Below are 21,884 nucleotides of genomic sequence, written 5' to 3'. Positions count from 1 at the left end.
TGAATAAGACAGCCAGTAGTATGGAGGAGTCACTAAGATTGGGGACCATGTGCTTATGTGACCTGAAAAGCTCCCATTATGTGTTTCTTCTCTAGAGTGCTGAATAATCCATATGTGGAATGAAGAAACTGAAAGAACTGAATGAAAAATGATATAAAGTCTCAGATTTGTAGAATACTGAAAGCAAAGGGATGATTTGAGAAATCTGAATGTGACAGTAGGAAAGGAGTTCAAATTGTTGACCATAGAATCTTACCTGCTAGAGGAATTGATCTGATACAGAGAAAAAATGAGAGAATTAAGATCCTAGAGGTATAGATAAGGTTGACGAACTGCTCAAAGGAAGCTATAAATGAGAAATGATGTTTCTCCAAAATAATAATAATATATCAATAAATAGCTATAATTTTTAACAATTACTAAGTGTCAAGTAGTTACTTAAATATTTTGTTTTATTGCACTTTATCACAACAATGTGAGGTAATTACTATTTTATACCTTTTTTTCCCCCTCTTAGGTGAGTAAATGAAAGTACTGAGAGTTTAAGTGACTTACTAAAAACAAAGAGCCAGGAGGTGACAACCCACTTTTTAAAAAATAAAAATTAGGTATTTTAATTTATTTTTATATATTTTTTATTTTTTATTTATTTATAATAACAAATTTATTTTTTATTGGTGTTCAATTTGCCAACATACAGAATAACACCCAGTGGTCATCCCGTCAAGTGCCGCCACCCAGTCACCCCCACCACCCGCCCTCCTCCCATTCCACCACCCCTAGTTCGTTTCCCAGAGTTAAGAGTCTTCCATGTTCTGTCTCCCTTTCTGATATTTCCTACCCATTTTTTATTTAAATTCAATTTAGTTAACATATAGTTTATCTTTTATTTATTTATAATAACAAATTTATTTTTTATTGGTGTTCAATTTGCCAACATACAGAATAACACCCAGTGGTCATCCCCTCAGTGTCCGCCACCCAGTCACCCCCACCACCCGCCCTCCTCCCATTCCACCACCCCTAGTTCGTTTCCCAGAGTTAAGAGTCTTCCATGTTCTGTCTCCCTTTCTGATATTTCCTACCCATTTTTTATTTAAATTCAATTTAGTTAACTTTTAGTTTATCTTTAGTTTTGGAGGTAGAATTTAGTGATTCATCAGTTGCATACAACACCCAGTAGTCATTCCTTCAAAGTGCCTTCCTTAATGCTGGTCACCTAGTTACCCCACCCCCCATCCCCTACCCTCCAGGAACCCTTAGTTTGTTTCCTATAGCTAAGAGTCTCTTATGGTTTGTCTTAACCACTGTGCAGGCCAAAGTCAAAGACCTAAAAGATGTAGTTTATTTACAAAGGAAGTTTTAGAGGAAACGGAAGCAAGAGAGTGGTAGAGTAAGTTAAGCCTCGGCAGAGTGCAGGGAAAGGAATATAGGTAAATGGGGATAAAGTTAGAAGAGACAAGAATCAGGCATTAAGGAGGTCCACAATTTGAATGGTACTATGGAATTACCAGAAGGAATGGCACTGAAAAAATAACAAACCCTAGATTTTCCCAACTTTACAAATAAGATGATCAGTGTGCCCACTCAAGGAACATGCTACATAAAAATCACAGGCAGTTCCAAGAATAAAGTTGAAAAGGCCCTGTGTCAGTCCTGAGGAATTTAACAATCTAGATACAAATAAACCAATTTTTTTTTTAAAGCATAATAAGCCAGAGTAAGAAAATGTTGGAAAGACCTAACGGTAGTACTCTGGAACTCAAATTATTATAAGACTGAATTTGCCTAGAAAGATCTGGAAAGGTAGATATAAGGCTGGATATATAGAATTGAGATAGAAAAGTTCAGGGATGCCTGGGTGGCTCAGTGGTTGAGCGTCTGCCTTCGGCTCAGGGCATAATCCTAAAGTCCTGGGATCGAGGCCCACATTGGGCTCCCTGCATGGTGCCTGCTTCTCCCTCTGCCTGTGTCTCTGTCTCTCTCTCTGTGTGTGTGTCTCTCATGAATAAATAAATTAAACATTTTTTTAAGAAAGTGCAGAGGGAAGAAGCTGCATAAATAAAGCCATGGAAGTAGGCAAGACCAAGAAACACCCAGCAGCAATAAGCAAGGCAAGCTGCCTGGTGCCCTAAGAACAGAATAAGGAAACAAGAAAGGATTGAAAAGGTAACCTGGGACCATGCCATCACTAAGGATGATATCCTGAATTTTATTTAATTCAGAAGGCAGTGAGGAACTCTTTAGGGTTCAAATTGGGAAATTCTAGAATAGGAGGTTCTAAAGCATCATTAGAATAGCCTTCTAATCAAAAATTTTTAAAATTATTTTCCAGAAAGAGATGTGCTTATGGAGTAGACTACAATCCCAACAGTGGTGAGACTTATACATTTTTCATAATAAAAATGAAATTTCCAGAGTTTGCCCATTACCCCATAAAAATTGTTTTCCTTATTTTTCCCCCAAATAATTACAATATGTTTGTCCTCTGCCACACAACCTTTTATTTTTTTAAAGATTTTATTTTTTTATTCATGAGAGACACAGAGAGAGAGAGGCAGAGACGCTGGCAGATGGAGAAACAGACTCCCTGTGGGGAGCCCAACCTGGGACTCGATCCCGGGACCCCAGGATCACGACCTGAGCCAAAGGCAGACATTCAACCACTGAACCACCCAGGTGCCCTAACCACACAACCTTTTAAGTGCCATGAAATAAAGTAAAAATGAATATGCAAGGCAGTCTTTTAAGTGGAGAAGTTATAATATGCATCTGAGGGGTACATGTAGAAATGGAGAATTTTGCTTTGGTTAAAAAAATATATATATATAATAATAATAATAATCATGAGATTGAAGAGGAATTAGGAACCAACTGCACATGTCTATATGGGCCAGATCTTTTCTTTTAGCATGTAGATGTGTGCATTTAACATACATATGTTACTGGTACAGAAGTCCTCAAAAGGCACGGCCAAGGGCACTTTACCAAATTGTCCTTTGTGCTAGGAATAGCTCTAAGACTGGGACATGGAAACATATTTATGGACTTCACAGGACATGTTTGTTTTTAAATGTATGCAAAAGAACCAGTACAGAAAAGTCAATGGCTTTTGGTTAATGGATCTTTTCTATGAGAATAAGCAATGGGTCTGGCCAGTTTTCCTCAAATTGTATTTTAACAGTAACTGTATCAAGACAACTGGGATGATTTCCTAAAATGCAGGTACCAGGGCACCTTCTGGACCTAACAAATCAGAATCACTGAGTGTAAGGGCTGGTGATCTGAACTTTTAGAAACTTCCTAGGAGATCTGTTACATATGTTTTTAGGTTTTTGAATCTTTGGTCATCTGCAAGGATACCAAAACAAAACTGCTTGGCTGAAGAACAGAAGTGGGAGGCCGACTTTTTTCATGGTAAATTCTCTTGTGCCTTTTGAATTCTGAATTTTTCTGCAAACAATGCTTACAAGAATGAGCATCATATTTATATTTGCATACTTAGAACCAGGCAGAGCATGTGGCAGGATAGGAAAAATGTTTCTGGGTTTGGTCATACATGGCATAGTTTATAATAAATATTATAAGTAACATACTTTTTTATACCCCTATTTCCTCTACCCTCCCCTTGACCTTCTCAAAAGAAACAGATTACTGCATTGTCAAAAGCTTTTGCACCAGGATCCATATTTTGGTCTTTATTCTTCTCGGTAGCAATTCATGCATCTCCAATACCTGGAACTTACTAGATTCACATGGTTGAGGCTAGAAAGTGTTGATACAGCTTCCCACATCCTTCTTTTAGCCACATTTTACAAATGATATCTGTTTCCTCTCCCATAAATACCAGTGTATACGATATTTGGCATTTAGCTTTTGCCTTTTACAGAAAATAATCACAGTGAGTATATTGCTATACATGTCTGTGTCTATCAGGCTAGAAAAAATTGTTTTCAACTGTTAGATAAAATTTATACCTTTGGCAGAGTTTCCAGTGATTTGAATTTTAAGCAGCTAATTAGTCCTTTTGGTAACAACTAATTACTTCTGGTATGCATGTAAGCAAAAACTCTTGAATAAAATGCAATTGTAACTTCTTTGATATTTTCTTTCTCATTTGATTCTACATATATAATCATTTATTTTGATACATTTATCCTTTTTAAAAAGGCAAACAAACAAATCCTTAGTTCTAAAGCACTCTTAAAATTATAAAGTCATCCTCTCTAGGGAAAAACTAGTATCTATTTTCCCTGAACTGGTAACCCTTTCAAGGCTCCTTGTTTCTCTCTATTTTAGCAGAACCGTTGCCAAGAAATAAAAGTGACATTAACAGTTGTCATAGGTCAGAACAGGAGCAAGAAAGAAATACTGTCTGGAAAACAAGCTAATTATTTTACCAAAACATTGTCATTACATGTCTGTTCTCATTAGTCCTGTTGTTGTGCATATCTTCCTAACTAAAAATTAATAAAGAAAACTTGGAGAGGATACATGTTCAGCAAGAGATATAGAATATTCTATGTGTAGACAGAATATGGTGATTCATACACATGCACACACACATATACATGCAAAGTTTAAAAAGAAATTATTTTATGTCCTAATTATATTCCCTTTATGGCCTTGAATTTCTTAGAAGAAAAGAACAAATCCCAGGCTTGAGTCCAAAATCTGAAAATGTCATAAGGTAACACACAGTACAAAACCATCACTTTTGTTTGTTTTGTTTTGTTTTGTTTGTTAAGATTTTTTTTTATTCATTCATGAGGGACAGAGAGAGAGAGAGAGAAAGAGAGAGAGAGAGAGGGGCAGAGACACAAGCAGAGGGAGAAGCAGGCTCCACGCAGGGAGCCCAATGCGGGATCAATCCCCGGACTCCAGGACCATGTCCCGGGCCAAAGGCAGGTGCTAAACCACTGAGCCACCCAGGGATCCCTAAAACTGTCACTTTGAAACAGTCCTTTTGCTTATGGTGCACTTTGCATTATGTTAAAGTAGATATACAAAAATAGAGTTAAAAACCTGAGGAGGGCAGCCCTGGTGGCTCTGCGGTTTGGCGCCACCACTGGCCCAGGGTGTGATCCTGAAGACACGGGATCGAGTCCCACGTCAGGCTCCCTGCATGGAGCCTGCTTCTCCCTCTGCCTATGTCTCTGCCTCTCTTTCTCTCTGTGTATCTCATGAATAAATAAATAAAATCTTAAATAAATAAATAAATAAATAAATAAATAAATAAATAATAAAATAAATAAATAAAATAAAATAAATAAAATAAAATAAAATAAAAACCTGAGCAAAGTTCCACAGCTGGCAGCTAAGTAGCTTTTCTTTATGGGATTAAGTTCAACACCTTATAAGTATTACTGTAATTCTTGACAATCAGGTTAACTTTCAGCAAAATCAATGTCATTAACTAGTTCATAATTCATTCTGGATTACCTCTGTCTTTAGCAGACAGAGTAGCATTTTTTACTTTCTATACTCATACGGGTAAAACAGTGACACTCTGCTTTAAATGTCACAGAGTAAAATGTTTCCTGGGTTAAAAAGTAAATTCAAATTGAGTTCAAATGTATTAGTATCACTGAGTCACACAGTATCTCCACATTTCCCATTTCATGCCCAATGCAGATGCTAGTCAAGTGAAATAGACACAGAGAAGTATTGATAAATCTCTCATAAATAAAGCAAGAAATATGAACTAGTGTCTAAGTGGATTAATTTATACACATATTACATTGTATTAAAATGTTTTCATTTAATAAGCAATTTGAAGTATCATTCGGCTTTTCTTGTTGAACTACATTGAAAAATGTGGCATATAAAATGAATGATGAAAGACTGCTTCTATCAGACATTAGAAAAGAACTTCCAAATATAACATGATTGTCTTAAGTCTCTCAGTAGGTGACTTTATGATAAATTTTGGAGGAAAAAAGGAAGAGAAATCAAAGTCACAGAATTGAAGTTACTATAAAAATAACCAGAAGGTTAAATTTAAGAAGTCTCATTTTTCAGAAATACCCAGTATGGTAAAAGTCTTGTTTATCAATTCCATGACTCCATCAGTCCACTGGTAGCTATTTAAAGTCACCCTCAAACTATTTTGTTTGTGAAAGTTCTAAGATTTAATATGTGCTCCAGGCAGAGTGAATAGAAATACAATTAAATATTCTTGATCACAGCTGAAGCTTTTCATTTAAAGCCAACAGGACTTATTCTATAGAATAAAGCGTATCACTGTTTCCTCTTATTCATAGATGTAATTAGATTTTTTCTCATTCATTGTATCAAATCTTAATATAACCATTCTCTCATCTCTGCTACTTTACCTCAATAAATTTCCTTGAATATTTTTTCAGTCTCTAATGAATGAACCTATTATATTCATTATTATGATGATTATAACTATTATTACTATTCATTCGCATGATATTATATATTTTCGGAAAGTACAATTATCACATGAATTATTTTTATGATCTTTTTTATAGCAGCATAAATGCGACAATGATTTCTTTGCCATTGAAAATCTCATGCAGAATTATTTCCGTTTGTCAACACTTCACCAACAGAAACTACTTGCATTCACTGGAAACAGTAGCTTCTAAAAAGTCCATTCTACATTCCAGACCAATTTAATCAAACCTACAGAATTTAAATTTATTTTATTATAAAGAAAATGCTGTGTGTGTTTTTTTTTTCAATGCATGAATTCAATCTAGGTCAGCTGCTTCCATAGGAAGAGTTAATTTTATCTAGCTAAACACTGAAATCTTGTCTTAAAAGAGGTATCTGATATTGGAAATAATAGACCCAGGAACTACGGAAATGGGTTTGAGAAAATAGACACATGGAAATGTTACTGATTGAAAATAGTTAATATTTTAGCGAAAAGTTCAGTCCTTAGTGCCATAATGTCACTAAGGCCATATGTCATCCTGCCATAATGACAGTCCTTCTGTCATTATTGCCTCTAATAAATATAAATCAGAGGATATTCAATTATTGCTAACAGTGGTAATACATTGATTATTTATGTTCTTTAACTTGTAGTACTACATTATAAGCCAAATTAAGTAGTTTGAAATTATCAAATTCCAATCTCCTGAGATTCTGCTGCCACAAATTATGAATAGTTCACATATCATGAAGTCATTATGTGTGAGCATCTAGAATGCTATTCAGCATCAAACTAATTGCATCAACATGGATATATTGTTTTTTATGTATTATATTAAAATATCAGAAAAAAATGTTCATCAAATCTTACTAATAACACATACTCTAATATGCATTGAAATAATGAGAGTACCTGGGATATGTCCACAAAAACACATCATGAATTGAAACCCTGTGCAAGGACCACTGAAGAAAAACAAGCATTGCTATGATTGTACTCTCCCCTAGGGTTAAAATAACTTGTATGTACACTGAAGTCCATTTTCCTTTTTCAGATCAGCATTTTTATGACGCATTTGTCCAACTATGGGAATGACCGCCTGGGGCTGTATACATTTGTTAATCTGGCCAACTTCGTGCAAACCTGGACCAACTTGCGACTTCAGACTCTGCCTCCAGCACAGCTGGCTCACAAGTATTTTGAGCTCTTTCCTGATCAAAAAGACCCTCTCTGGCAGGTAATATTGGTTCAATAATTGGTATAATTAATTAATCCCATAAATATATCTTGGAGTTCTATGAGGTAATCAAAATCTGAAAAGTGAAGGCATCCAGGGGAAGAAAATACATTTTGGAAATGTTAGTAGATTTGAAAAACTATTTCTTGAACTGCAATCTTATATTATTGCTTCATAATGGGCCAAATTCTCTGTTCCTATACCCATTATAAATTATGAAATTCTGAAAGCTCGATGAGGGGTTCAATGGCTGTAATGCTTTCAATCAGGAGTGAGGGGTCAATTTGCAGATTGCAGTAGGCTAAAAAGAGTTAAAAGAATGGTAAATAGGTTGTGTGTGAGGCAAGTAGCCAGCCAGTCCACCTACAGCACACCCTTACACCTTTAATGACTAAATGTCATCAGAGGGTTAGGTGAAAAGAGATCAGAACTGACATTTGCTTTCTGAACCACGGGGTCCACCAGCAGCTGCAGAATATGGGCAGCTCTCCAAAGTATTAGTTGGGAATTACTTTGGACAGGGGAAAGGATTTAGTGGCAAAATTACTGAGCTTCCTAAGAAAAAATATCACATAAACATGGCATATTTAAACTGTTCTACACATAACCCAGATTTCAAAGCATACATTCACATGTGTCCTAGAGTTGCAGAAACATACTTTGAACTTAAAGCTTACTCCATGATCTGAGGAAGGTGATAATCTTAGCAAATAATTATGTATTGCTTATTGTGTGTCTTTACATGTTAACTCATTTAATCCTTACAACTATCCTGTGTGGTGTGGTAGGTATAATTATTATCCCCCATTTTACAGATGAAGAAACTGAGGCTTGGAAATGCTAAGACACTTATGCAAGTTCACACAGCTACTGTATGACAGAGTAGGAATCAGTTCTAGGCCATCTGGTTCCAGAGGCTGTGCTCTTAATCACTGTTCTAAATGAGAGTTACTGAGCTACTAGAGAGTTACTAACAGAGCTGATGGTAATAACAATCATCAGAAGTAGAACTGAGTAAATTTCACAGATTGAAGTTGCAGTAAGCTCTGAACTGTATACTCAATTCATTCAGTTTTGAACATGAGCTAACTACAGCCTGACCACAAGCAGATAACTCCAAGAAAAAACATAAGTACACATTTTAGAATCTGAAAGTCAGTGGTTGTGAAATTATCATTACATATTACTTTGCAGTTGCTATAACACACATCTTTTTTTCTTAACCACTACAAAATATCACCAAATGTTAGCCACTGGAAGACATGCAATTTTCCTACTGATTAAACACCTTATTTTTTTTAAAGATTCTATTTATTTGAGAGAGAGAAAGGGCAAGCACAAGTAGGGGGGGTGGGGTACGCGGAGACAGAGGGACAGAGACAAGCAGACTCTGCTGAGCAGGGAGCCAGCATGGGATTGGATCCCAGGACTCTAGGATCATGACCTGAGCTGAAGGCAGGCGCTTAACTGACTGAGCCACCCCACTGCCCCAACACTTTATTTTTAAACTGAAATCATTATTATTTCAGGTGTTAGGTTTGAAACAACTCTTTCTTTCCAGAATAGCAGCCAAAAGGAACACTCTCACTTTAGTTTTAATATCTGCTGCTTATTTTAAATAAGCAGATGATTTAACCTACACACATCTATAATATTAATTGAATAGAAATAGAGTACTGTCCTGATTGTTGTATCTGAAATAGTATTAAAGGGTACTTCAATTCTTCACATAATGGGCACTTTGCAGTTGAAATTAAGGATGTTCTAGATACAGCCTGCATAGTGGTTTTGATTCATGTACTAATACACCAAAAGCAGATCCTTAAGGTAGTAATTTACCTTTGTTTTAGCCTTTTGCTAACATTTAGTGCTTTTTAGCATCATTGTCCATAAAGTTATAGTTTTACATTTACATTTACTGACCTCTAAAGGCAGTTGAAAGGAATCTGCTATCTCTTTAAATAGTATTATTATGGCCAGATGTGTACCTCCTTAGGCACAGCAAGATAGCTCAAAGTTATTGAGAATAAAAATCTTATACCTTATATTTCAGTTACTTATTGAATGCTGAGAGTGTACCTTCTTTTAGATTGACAGGAAGCACAGTCTCTGCCCAAAACTATACTGGAACTCACTATTTTAAAACATACATATATATACACACACACAATTAAGATGTAGAACTGCCAAAAGCAGAAAAAATATTAAATCTTCAGTGCTATGAAGCTGTTTAGCCATAGTGGAAATGTCTTCTCTCCTCCAACCCCACAGTAGACACCCAGCTTTAGGCTGGAAAAGAGAGTTACTTGAAAGCTTCCATGATGCCATTTCAATGCCTTCATTTAAAAGAAGCCACATGGCTTTGTGTCCTGGAATATCTTTTTAAGGACAGAAGTTGAAAAATTCAGGACACCTAGGTGGTTCAGTCATGAATCTGGATTGCAGCTCTGACTCTTGATTCTGGCTCAGGTGATGATCTCAGGGTCAGGAGATCAAACCCCACATTAGGCTCCATGCTCAGCAGTCTGCCTGAGATTCTTTCTCTCCCTCTCCTTCTCCCTCCACCCTCCCCTTGCTCACCTTTTCTTTCTCTCTCTAACATAAATAAATAAGTCTTTTTTTTTAAGTTGAAAAACTCTATCACACGACATTCACAAAAATTACATCTCTATATTCTTTTCCCATTTAGAATCCTTGTGATGACAAACGCCACAGAGACATTTGGTCTAAGGAAAAAACTTGTGATCGCTTACCAAAATTCTTGGTAATAGGACCCCAGAAAACTGGTGAGAGCTTTTTGTTATGATTAATCAAACAGTATAAAACTTCCGATGACTAGAAGTGAGTTCTTGTCACAATGAGTTTTCAAAATTCCTATAAATACTGATGAATGAATAACACATTTTATTCTCTGACATAACCTTTGTTTAGCTTGCTAATGTACTTGAATGCTTGTCAAGGAATTTTTTAAAGTGAAAAAGATGAAAATAAATGTCACATGGTTTAAATATCTAGTAGCCAATTTGGCAGCAAATGTTAATTTTTTCCAAAGACCTGAATTGAAAGGTGGTGTTGTTAACATTTCTAAAATCAAGATGAATCACATATTGAGAAGGTGACTAATAGGATTTCATCAAAAATCAAGATAGACACTATAACTATCTATAACTCTTTATAATCAGTCCCTTCCAGAAAAACAGCCTCTTCCTGATATAGTTTATTTCTAAACTATTTCTTGCAGAGATGACTGTTTTCTAAAAATCTAAAGGATGTTTGACAAGCAAAATTCCAGACATAAACAAAACTATGTGCTAACAAAGGTATTTATTCACACCCAGGAGAAATCTTTTGCACCTTTTCTTAAATTGACATGCAATTTTTTCCCCATTAACTTCTCGTTTAAGAATCAGTATAAAAATGAAGCCCAGTGGAAACTTTAAAATGCCAGATATCCATGCTGTATCCTGCATGATAAATTATTGGGGGCTCTTGGATTCTTGCTTCACAGAAAACAGCCATTTCAATCATATGCCTTTCTAAGACGAATACCTTCCATCTCCTCATTTGTTTAAAATAACTGAGGAAGATTTTATGTAATGTACCCAAAGAGTTTAGCCTATTCATTTTCTCTTGGTCCCATATGCCAATATCAATTTGAAAGCAATAATAATATGATAAAAAAATTTCACATCCTTATTTATTTCATTTGTCTAAAATAACTGAGGAAGATTTTATGTAATGTACCCATAGAGTTTAGCCTATTCATTTTCTCTTGGTCCCATTTGCCAGTATCAATTTGAAAACAATAATAAATATGATAAAAAAATTTTCACATCCTTATTTATTTCATTTGTCCTTATCTATTTAAAGTCAAGATACAACTAGAAAAAACATTTAAACTAAAGTCTCTTCAGCAAATTCCCACTTGTCATTACTGATCACATCTCTCTGAACCTTGGCATATCAAATTCACTTCAGAAAGCCCCGCAGGAAGTTCTTCCTCTTGTTTCGTACTAGATGTGCAGACATTTCAAAATCATGGTTAGATGGCAGAACCATTATTTGCCATCTTAAACTCAGTTGGGTTTCTAAATGTTTAGTTAGAATTGTATATAATAGTTACCTTTGGAAGAAAAGTTTTTCTCTTCTTTTTATAGAAACTAAATTTTTTTCCAGTTCTGTAGTGGTAATTTACATGCAATAAAATTTGCCAATTTAAATGCAAATTTTGATGAACTTTAATTATTGTGCACAGTTGTATAACACAACACTGACCCTTCTGTCTCATAAACAAACAAACAAAAAAAGACACTTCTATCTCCCCAAGGAGTTTCTCCAGCCACATCCCTTTGCAGTCAATGCCCCAACCCATCCTCAGTCACAGGAAACTACAACTTTTGCTACTATAGTTTTGCCTGTTCTAGAATTTCATATAAATGGAAGCATAGAATGTACAATCTTTCATGTTTGACTTCTTTCACTTAAGATTGGCCCATGTTACTATGTACATCAATATTTTATGAAATTGATTTTTTATTTTTTTATTTATTTTTTTATAAATTTATTTTTTATTGGTGTTCAATTTGCCAACATATAGAATAACACCCAGTGTTCATCCCATCAAGTGCCTCCCTCAGTGCCCGTCACCCAGTCACCTCCGCCCCCCCTTCCCACCTCCCCTTCCACCACTCCTAGTTCGTTTCCCAGAGTTAGGAGCCTCTCATGTTCTGTCTCCCTCCCTGATATTTCCCACTCATTTTTTCTCCTTTCCCCTTTATTTCCTTTCACTATTTTTTATATTCCCCAAATGAATGAAACCATATAATGTTTGTCCTTCTCCAATTGACTTATTTCACTCAGCATAATACCCTCCAGTCATTAGAAACGACAAATACCCACCATTTGCTTCGACGTGGATGGAACTGGAGTGTATTATGCTGAAATTGATTTTTTAAATGGAGAAACATCTCATCAGTTCCATAAAAATTAAACAGCTTCATTTTAACTTTAGTTTTATCAAAAGCATTTTTCTGAATAATTTGCACATCTGTATAGTCTCCTGTGTATTCAAATATTTTTAGTGTTGAAACTGACAAAAAATAAAACTGAAACTTTATGGATGGTTATTTGAATATATGTGTCTCTGATTAAATGATTGTTTTATACATATACACACATTATACACATTCAAATACACACATACACACACAGGACAGTTTATTCAAACCCATGAATATGTTAAGGTAAAGACAGAGTTCAGAAACCACATCTAAAAATTTTTGGCCACTGATAAATTATATTATGCCTTTTACTGACTATGTGAACAATTAGATATCTATTTTTTTAGTTTGTCTTATTGATTCTGGTCATGCTATTAAAAGCAAACAACATGATTTAATACAATTCTTAAAAATAAAATTCAGAAAAGAATGTTTCCAGTTGATCTAAGAAAGGAATTAATCTGTTTTCTTTTTTCACATTATAATGTCATACTTCCTACCCAAAGATTTTTATTCTTTTCAATTTTTTAATGCATTACTGGATTTCATCTCATAAAAGTTATTATTTTAAAAAAAATATTTGGGTGCCTGGGTGGCTCAGTCCATTAAGGGTCATCTTTCTTTTTTTTTGAAGATTTCATTTATTTATTCATGAGAGACACATAGAGAGAGAAGCAGACATATAGGCAGAGGGAGAAGAAGGCTCCACGTAGGGAGCCCGATGTGGGACCCAATCCCGAGACTCTGGGATCACGCCCTGAGCTGAAGGCAAACACTCAATTGCTGAGCCACCTAGGCATCCTGATTAAGGGTCATCTGACCCTTGATTTCAGCTCAGGTCATTATCTCAGGATTCTGGGATTGAGCTCCACAGTGGGCTCTATGCTGAGTGTAAAGCCTGCTTAAGATTCCCTCTCTCTCCCAAAGCCCCCCTCCCATGCATGTGCAGCACACTCTCTCACTCTCAAATAAATAAATATAAATACATAAATACATAAATAAATAAATAACTTACTGAGATATGAAGGTAGTTGGGTATTTTCACACGGGTTATCTCGCTTGACCTTCTGAACCACTGATAGTTAAGTATGTTACCCCCACTTCACAAGTAAGAAAACTAAGCCTCAGGTTAGATATTTTTGTTCACGATCACACAATTGATAAGAGTTAGAAGTAAAATCCTGATCCTAGAATTTACCTGACTCTAAAGACCATGCTCAAGAAAGTTTTATTCTATGCTGAATTTCAAGTATGGAACATTTTTCCCTCAGTAAATTTTAGATTTTGTTCTACATTTCTTTTAAGTCATGATTCTCAAAGTATACTGAATCAGAAACTCTGGATTAGGGGATCCCTGGGTGGTGCAGTGGTTTGGCGCCTGCCTTTGGCCCACGGCGCGATCCTGGAGACCCGGGATCAAATCCCACATCAGGCTCCCGGTGCATGGAGCCTGCTTCTCTCTGCCTGTGTCTCTGCCTCTCTCTCTCTCTCTCTCTCTCTCTCTCTCTCTCTGTGACTATCATAAATAAATTTAAAAAAGAAAGAAAGAAACTCTGGATTAGGGCTCAGTTCCCTGTTTTAACAAGCCCTCTAAGTTAATCTAAAGCATATTAAGGTGTGAGAACCACTGTTTTTAGGTCACACTGTGAACATTATTTTGTATACTGTAGATTACTATGTTTTACTCCCTATAGTTACCCATGTTTATTGAGAAAATGCTCATTTGTTTGGGTAATATTTTAATCTAGGAACACTGCCTCTTTTGATTCACTGTTTTAGGCAGTTTTGTTATTGACAGAGTTATTTTAACAACTTTTCTGTTGTGTTGATATGTTAAATTTAAATACAATATTAAATAAGGCTTGTCAGAGGTAAGAATTTTCAAAACTCAATACAGATGGCAACATGACATTATTACTAAGCAAAATTAGAATAGTGATTTCTCCAAGTGAGAAAAATATTATAAGGCTGTGTCTGAAGACCATTGTTAGCTATTGACCTGGAATATAATTAACAGGTCCCACTCCATCAGGTTGTATAATAATGTAAATCACATTAGAGCAGAGAAGTGGAAACCAGAATCTTAGGAATACTGAATACATGGGCCAGAAATATTTTTATATTATGATTTATAAACACAGTTACATTTACAAGCACCTGATTAAATTTTAGGCAAACTGAATTAAGATTGCCTTACTTTTTCTTGTGTAATCTAAGCTATACCCTTTAGCTTATAATTTAGGCTCTAAAAAACTAATTTTACTGTCTATAACATTGCTCATTTTGAAAAAAAATCACACCCTTGATCCCTAATAGTCACAAATCTACATGGACACATGTGATATGCCATTCTCTTTCCAAAACTGCAGATTTTATAAGTTATATAACTAAGAAAGGAACTTTTCAAAAAAGCTGATTTTTTACATCACTTTTTATAAATAAGTACATTAAATTTAGGGGTATCTGGGTGGCTCTGTCAGGGGGTGCCTGGATGACTCAGTTAAGCATCTCCCTTTGGCTCAAGTCATGATCTCAGGACCCTGGGATCGAGCCCACATGGGGCTCTCTGCTCAGTGGGGAATCTGCTTCTCCCTCTCCCTCTGATCCTTCTCTCCACTTATGCTCTCTCTTTCTCTCTCTCAAATAAATATTTTTTTAAAAGGTACATTCAAAATTAAACTCGTTGAAAGTTTAAATTCTGTCTCAAATTTAATAAGCTTTCATAAGTCTCAGGAAGAACTTATAGTAGAACCCAAGTACTGGTTTTGGTGGTATAATATATTAAATAATGATATTTTGGGATGCCTGGGTGGCTCAGCAGTTAAAGCTCCTGCTTTCAGCCCCGGGTGTGATCCTGGCATCCTGGGATCAAGGCTCCCTGCATGGAGCCTGCTTCTCCCTCTGCCTGTATCTCTGCCTCTTTCTCTCCCTCTCTCTCTTTCTCTCTCTCAAGAATAAATAAAATCTTTAAAAAATAATAATAATAATAATAATAAATAATAATAAATAAATAAATAAATCTGTTATTTATATAATGCCTTATCGATATCAAAATATCTTCAGGCACAGTATGTCTTTAATCCTCAAAGAAATCCCATGAAATAAGGAAGGCAGTTGATTTTCTAAGAAAGCCAAGACAAAGAGAAGCTAAAAGCCAAAGTCACAGACCAAATCAGTGATTGAGATGGAGTCAGACAGTCCCCCCAACGGGCCTCTTTTCCTCACATCAGACTTACTTCCAGTTTTTAGAATTTGCTTCTTTTCAAATGCTATCTATTCAGTTTAAGTCAAGGAGTACTAATATGGATCTGTTTGAGTCATTACAATACTTAGTTTATTAATGACTTTGAAATGCTAATTAGTAGGAAACTGTGTTTTCATTTCATTAATTTCTAAACCTCTATTGTCTTTTCAGGAACCACTGCTTTGTATTTGTTCCTGGTTATGCATCCTTCCATCTTTAGTAACTCCCCCAGCCCAAAAACCTTTGAGGAGGTACAGTTCTTTAATAGAAATAACTACCACAGGGGGATTGATTGGTAAGATGGGTTATTAGTATAAATCTAAAAGTATATGTACTGTGCACAGTATAAAATTAGTGCTAATATTTATAAATATATAAATTTGTAGCCACAAATAAAAGTTATCCTCTATGCCTTGGAAATGGATTGAATAAAATGAAGCACAGAAATTATTCATAAGAAATTTTTCTCAGTTTAAGGGACTTATCACCTCAAGAGGCACACATGTAATTTCAATTTGCATGAATTATCTTTGACAATAATTACAGACATAAAATCAGAGAAATACCAAAACATCCAGGAATTTCATTCCTCTCTACTCTTAAGAAAGTAATTCCATAGCTTTTTCTTCTTGCGTTCTTTGCATTAAGGTGATGCTACAGTCCATGTAATAATTTTCCATTTTGCTTTGGTGTAAAGGTAAATAAGTAAATAGAACTAGAAATGTGTATATATTTCATGAATAATGAGAACTATAAACAAAGCTATTAGCAATATACAAAATTTAATTTTTGGTCTTTGAATTGAAATTATAACTATATCAACCATCTAAGGAAAAGAGTTAAATTAAAATCAAAAGTTAAAGTGTCAAATACATACAAAATACAGTAACATAGTAGGAATAGATGTTGCAAAGGAACATGTTAATCATAAAATATATCTGTACATTTTACTGTTAAAGTATAAATTCTAGGCAGAAAGTGATATAAAAGTGAAATTATTAAAATAATTCTAAAGCACATACGTAAATATTTTGCAGTTATTTTAGCATAAGGAGTTGTTGTATATTAACTTCTCTTGTCACATTGCATGATCTCAATTTTACAAGTATCAAACCCCTCAAGAGTTGCTTGTATATGGCCCAGATGGAAAGAAAAGAAATGAATATAATTCGAGCAGCCTCTAAGATTTACATATATTCTAATTGTAATATACATCAGTTCCAATTCTTTAGTACAGGGCTTGATATTGATTAATTGTGTGGTGCCAAATAACAACTGTGAGAATCAAGAAAGCACCAACTACTTCAGCTGCTATTTGACCAGTGACTCAAATATATATGCCTGTATACAGTAGAATAAAACTAGCTTAACATCAGGACTAAAGAGAGTGATTAAAAACTGTTTTAAAAGTGGAGAGGAATGTAATACTTGGACTTCCTAGGACTTAAGAATATTTGTAAGAATAATCAAAAAAAGTTGTTCATAAGTCAGTAATGTACACAGGCACTATAACAGGAATGAAAAGTCCCTTAAGAAGTTTACAAAGAGATGACAAATAAGTAGAAAGCTAAAGAGCAACTAAAGATTTTAATTATAACTCACTAAAGACACCTCAATTGCAAACACTTTTTATTGACAAATTATATGTTTATAAGAGACACAAATAACAAATAGTAACTGCAAATGTCAATCTATTATCAATAGCTATAGTTTTGTTCTCAAGGACGCCAGATGTATCTACAGTCCTCAGGCTGGCCCTGTCTCTCTGTGAAGCACCTTAGCAGTCCCTCTGGGACCAAAGAGGCATAGAGTTGAAGATGACGTGTTTCAGTATGCCAAGGTGGTTTACAGAATTAACCCAGGCACAGTTAGTTAATCTAGATCCATGGTTTTGTGGGAAATCAAGACTGCCTTGACTGAAAGGCAGCCAAAACACAAGCTGAGGCATGAGCAAAGTAGGGCAAATGAAAATGAAAAACCACTTTTGATAAAAACAGCCAAGATTTGCAATCAGGAGATCAAGAGAAATGTTTGATTTATGCATACAGTTAAGTGTTATATTTTATGGTTTGGTATTTTTTTTTATAATTACATGGGGATGAAGTGGAGGGTTGGACTAGTACCTGGAGAGCCATAAAATCATGTTAGCACTTAGAATTTCTAAACATCTTAATCTGGCTTTGAGTAAAAATCACTTAGAAATACTCATGGGCAACCTAAGTAAAAAAATAAATGTGTAGTATCTTTCAGTTAAAATGCTGAAGTACTACGAAAGTAGCAAAGCTTAAATGAGGCAGGCATTCACATTTAACTCCCAAATTGTTTTGTTTTATTTTAATTTAAATTTTGTTAGTTAGCATACAGTGAGTACAATATTGGTTTCTAGAGTAGAATTCAGTGATTCATCACTTACGTACAACATCCAGTGCTCATCATAACAAGTGCCCTCCTTAATACCCATCATCCATCTAGGTAGGCCACCCCCAACCCACTTCCCTCCTTCAACCCTCAGGTTGTTCTCTAAAGTTAAGAGTCAGTTATGGCTTGTTTTTCTATTTCTTTTTTTCTTTTCCCCCTTTCCATATGTTCATCTGGTTTCTTAAATTCCACATATGAGTGAAATCATGGTATTTGTCTTTCTCTGACTTATTTCACTTAGCATAATATACTCTAGCTCCATTCACTTCATTGCAAATGACTATATATATATATATATACACACACACACAAACATATATATATATAAATTGCAAATGACAATATATATCTGTAGATCTATAGATATAGATATCTATACATATAAATCTATAGATATATATAAAACAGTATGCCATACCTTCTTTATCCATTCATCAGTCAGTGGACATTTGGGCTCTCCATAATTTGGCTATTGTTGATAATGCTGCTATAAACATTGGGGTACATGTTCCCCTTCAAATCAGTATTTTTTGTATCCTTTGGGTAAATACCTAGTAGTACAGTTGCTGGATTGTAGGGTAGTTCTATTTTTAACTTTTTGAGAAACCTCCCAACTGTTCTCCAGAGTGGCTCCACCAGTTTGCATTCCCAACAGTGCCAGAAGTTAACCCTCAAATTGTTAAACCACTCTAGTTCACCCACCAATTCTTATGATAATTTTAATTCATATTCTCCAAGTATATACCTATTTCTACCTGAAAATATGGAGCTGAATTCTTATCTACCTGCTTATTCATCAAACATTTTTCAAGCGCCTCTAACTGCCAGCCACTATACTAGAAAAATATGGGCATAAAGGCAAAGAAGAACTGGACCTTGCTTTTTTCATGAGCCTCTGGCACCAGGCAAAATCAACACGGTATAGGTCCAAGATCTAGAACTGCTTGAGGAAGTTTTTAAGGTCTAAACTATTCCAGGTATAAAGAGGACTTCTGGGAATGTGGGACCATTTTTAGAAACTAAAAGTTATCAGAATTCAGTACCTTCTGCCCTTCTTTGGTGGTTGTTGGAGCCTTTCTCAGAATAAGCGAGGCCAAGACCAGTTAGACCAAACAAGATACCACTAGACATCTGGGATAACGTTAGCATCCCTGGAACTACGGTGAGCATCTAAATTAAGAAATACCTTAAAATTTGGCACTTTCCATAAACAGAATATACACCAGAACAGATAGCAGATCAAACTTTCCAGAAATTTTTATATCTGTTTCCTCCTAAAAGGATGTCAGAATGACATATTACCAAGGCAAATTCCAGAAAACATAAAAGGATTTCTCTATTATCCTGAGTTTTAAGACATTACTTTGTTTTACCAGCCAACTTTGCAATACATTAACAACTGGAATCCTACCAGGATGACTAAAAGAAAACAACATACTGCATAAAGAAGTCATCACTTAAATATTAATGATTCTCTTGTTCAATAATTATTGAACTACCATGTTATGGTAGCCCAAAGTTATGGTGGCTTATAAATTGAAGAGGGTGGGAGTGGAGGATGAAGAAGTCATTATGAATGTGAGAAACCCTAGAAGTTAAATTTGCATGTACTCTCTAAAAGGACTCTTTTGTCCTTTAAAATTTTTCCCTTAATGCCTCAGAAATATATATTGTCACATACTGAATTAGTTTATATTTGACAGCTTTTGTACAGATGGGACATTATAAAAAATCTATTAAGTCCTACATTTCTGTGCTTAAGGCTTCAGGTATTCCTGTGTTCACTCTGCTGGTGAATTACATTCTCATCCCACTTAAAGATATAGGACATGACCTTGGCAAATTTGATAGGATTTTATATTTGGAAATATGTACATACCTTTTAAACTTTTATGAATATTCTAAAGACTATAAATGGCTCTAAATGGAAAAAAAAAGTTAAGCAAATAGGCAATATTTACACCAAATGTGTCCTGCCCTTTAGCATTTTATAGTTGAATGCAACTGCAGAATTACACATTAGTGGGAAGGAAATTATTTTACTTGTGATAAAGTAAAAAAATTTTTGTCTAAGTCCTTTTAAAATATATTTGAACTGAACATATCATCCGTTTTTATCAAAAGTTCCTTCTGACTGAGCACTCATATTTTCCTCTTTAAAATATTTCTGCATTTAGATACATTTTATAGAGTTAGGTTGATTATTGTTCCAATTCAATCATTCTGTGTCTATATTTTTGCTATTTCCCATACCATTCTTCCTGATAGTAAGCAAAACAAAAAGAAAATCTATTTAGAGAAGCATTCTCAAAATACATTATTAATGTCCTGTATACTTTGCCCTTGCTAACTATATAGAACAGATGCCTTACAGAAAAAGGCTTTACTTTAGGAAACAAGTGAATTTGTGGGATACCTTTGACATCTACAGTCATCAGAGTATGAGTATAACAGTCTTATTTTGAGAAATATTCCTTTTCTAGGTATATGGATTTCTTCCCAGTCCCATCTAATGTCACCACTGACTTTCTGTTTGAAAAGAGTGCCAATTACTTCCACTCAGAGGAAGCTCCTAAAAGAGCAGCTTCTCTGGTCCCCAAAGCCAAGATCATCACCATCCTCATCGACCCCTCAGATCGAGCATATTCCTGGTATCAGGTAAGAAAAATACAGACAGAATCTAACAGGTAAGAAAGGGAGTATGAAGAATGGAGGATGGTTTGCAGCAAAAGCAACCACCTCAGGTCTCAATAAAACAGAATATTTGCTAGTTTTACATCCGAATAAAGGTGGATAGAGTTTTATTTCTGGAAAAACTAACTTTCTCCTTCATTTTTTATTCATTTTGCATTAATTTATTAAAATATATTAATAAAATGAAAATATAACAAAATAGTATGTACTTGTATGTATATCTGTGCTTCTACACATCTATATTTTGAAAAAATAGACTGAAAAATAGACTAAGGTTCCTTTTTCCTTGGAAACTATAAAGTTGAGATAAATGTGAAATGCTGTATTCAAAAACCCCTTAACTGTTATTAGGCTAGCATTGCTTCTAAAAAGATACATAATAATTAAGATGGCAAAAAGTAGTGATAAAGAGAGAATTTTTAAAGTAGCAAGAGCGAAGAAAACAGTTACATAGAGGGGAAACACCATAAATCAATCAGCTGATTTTTCAGCAGAAACCTTGCAGGCCAGGGACACCTGGGTGGCTGAATGGTTGAGTGTCTGCCTTCAGCTCAGGGCATGATCCTGAAATCCGGGATCGAGTCCCACATTGGGCTCCTTGCAGGGAACCTGCTTCTCCCTTTGCCTGTGTCTCTGCCTCTCTCTCTCTGTCTCTCATGAATAAATAAAACTGTTTTTAAAAAAAAAGAAAAAGAAACTTTGCAGGCCAGAAGAGACTAGCATGATACATTCAAAGTACTGAAAGGAAAAAAATTACAACCAAGAATGCTCTACCCAGCAAGGTTATAATTCAGAATGGAATAGAAGGAGGGATAGTTTCCCAGACAAACAGAAGTTAAAGGAGTTCATCACCATTAAATCAGCCTGACAAGAAACATTAAAGGG

General features: G+C 35.0%; 1 protein-coding gene across 1 annotated transcript in view; it reads left to right on the top strand.

Annotated features, from left to right (window-relative positions):
• The window catches only part of LOC129521110 (bifunctional heparan sulfate N-deacetylase/N-sulfotransferase 3), a 160,427-nt gene that overhangs the window by 117,995 nt on the left and 20,548 nt on the right, over positions 1–21,884 (top strand). Inside the window, exons 7-10 of the mRNA XM_055342329.1 lie at positions 7,461–7,643; positions 10,333–10,429; positions 16,059–16,182; positions 20,789–20,963. Of these exons, the coding sequence (XP_055198304.1) occupies positions 7,461–7,643; positions 10,333–10,429; positions 16,059–16,182; positions 20,789–20,963 (579 nt within the window). The remainder of the gene's footprint in view (positions 1–7,460; positions 7,644–10,332; positions 10,430–16,058; positions 16,183–20,788; positions 20,964–21,884) is intronic.

The sequence above is a fragment of the Nyctereutes procyonoides genome, unplaced genomic scaffold (assembly GCF_905146905.1).
Source record: "Nyctereutes procyonoides isolate TBG_1078 unplaced genomic scaffold, NYPRO_anot_genome, whole genome shotgun sequence".
Classification (NCBI taxonomy): domain Eukaryota; kingdom Metazoa; phylum Chordata; class Mammalia; order Carnivora; family Canidae; genus Nyctereutes; species Nyctereutes procyonoides.
This window is presented reverse-complemented; position numbering and strand designations above follow the sequence as displayed.